Raw genomic sequence first — 1,212 nt, 5'->3', positions numbered from 1 at the left:
ATGGGATGAACATTATGAGTCATTATCAGGAGACTTTCATCACAAATACCCAAACCAACCACAGAAAGTAAGCTAGCTTACGGCACAAGCAGTTGAACGGTACCTGGAAGCAATGGGTAAATCCATGGTGGCATTTGGTTTAGACCACCTAGATACATGCAACGATAATGATTTAAGACGCACCAGAGATATAGTTGACACCCTCGACGCACCAATACCAGAGGAATGTAAATTATCTAAGGCAAATATAAATACCGCTCAGAAAGAGGCGTTCAACACAATTATGGAACATGTGCAGACGTCTAAACCAGGCACATTCTTTGTAGACGGTCCAGGTGGTACCGGGAAAACCTTTTTATACAACGCACAATACGATGAGGTTCATCTAATGGGCAAGATTAGGTTGCCAACAGAAACGTCACGCATTACCGCAGCAAACATCCCATCTGGAAGAACAACCCATTCACGGTTCAAGATCCCTCTTGAATGTGAAGTTTCTCTAGCATGTGACGTCCCTAAACAAAGTAGTTTTACTGCATTGATTGTGGCTACAGGCTTGATAATATGGGATGAAGCCTCAATGCTAAAAAGGCAGAATATCGAGTCTCTTGACCTTCTTCTCAAGGACTTGTGTGACCCGAACCAGCTTTTTGGAGACAAAGTTGTCGTGTTCGAGGGCGATTCTCAGCAAACACTTCCGATACTGCCCCGAAAGTCTCAACGGGAAGTGGTGGAAACCAGTTTGGTCAGCTCTCCTCTTTGGCCGCAGCTAATAAAATTTAGACTGACTGAGAACATACGTGCTCAATCTGACTCTGAATTTGCACGGTTCTTACTGTCCCTTGGCAATGGACAGTTGCAAACCAAAGAACATGAATATATTGAACTCTCTGTTGGACTTGTCAATGTCGTTGACGCCGGTAATGTAGACCCTATCAGTGACTTGGCTTCAGTCGCAATTCCAGAGTTGGATCAGAGTGACACATTTGATTATCTTTACAAATAGAGCGATACTGACCCCGCTAAACGATGATGTGGATGCCATAAACAACGTACTCATTGACAAGTTCCCAGGTGAGCCTGTTACTCACACAAGCCACGCTTCGATGTTAGATGATAATTGTGCGGTTTACCCCGCTGAGTTCATCAACAATATTAATCCCGGTGGAATGAGCCCTCACGAGCTCGTTCTAAAGGAAAATTGTCCAGTAA

General features: G+C 44.1%; 2 protein-coding genes across 2 annotated transcripts in view; both read left to right on the top strand.

The window, feature by feature from the left end:
- The window catches only part of LOC141653863 (uncharacterized), a 582-nt gene extending 511 nt beyond the window's left edge, over positions 1-71 (top strand). Inside the window, exon 1 of the mRNA XM_074461734.1 lies at positions 1-71. This exon is cut by the window's left edge and continues 511 nt beyond it. Within this exon, the coding sequence (XP_074317835.1) occupies positions 1-71 (71 nt within the window).
- Positions 72-112: 41 nt separating this feature from the next.
- LOC141653852 (uncharacterized) lies at positions 113-1,006 on the top strand. Its single transcript, XM_074461724.1, has one exon. It carries the CDS (start codon positions 113-115, stop codon positions 1,004-1,006), a length of 894 nt encoding a protein of 297 aa, XP_074317825.1.
- The last annotated feature ends 206 nt before the right edge of the window (positions 1,007-1,212 follow it).

Source organism: Silene latifolia, chromosome 1 (assembly GCF_048544455.1).
Source record: "Silene latifolia isolate original U9 population chromosome 1, ASM4854445v1, whole genome shotgun sequence".
Taxonomy (NCBI): Eukaryota; Viridiplantae; Streptophyta; class Magnoliopsida; order Caryophyllales; family Caryophyllaceae; genus Silene; species Silene latifolia.
This window is presented reverse-complemented; position numbering and strand designations above follow the sequence as displayed.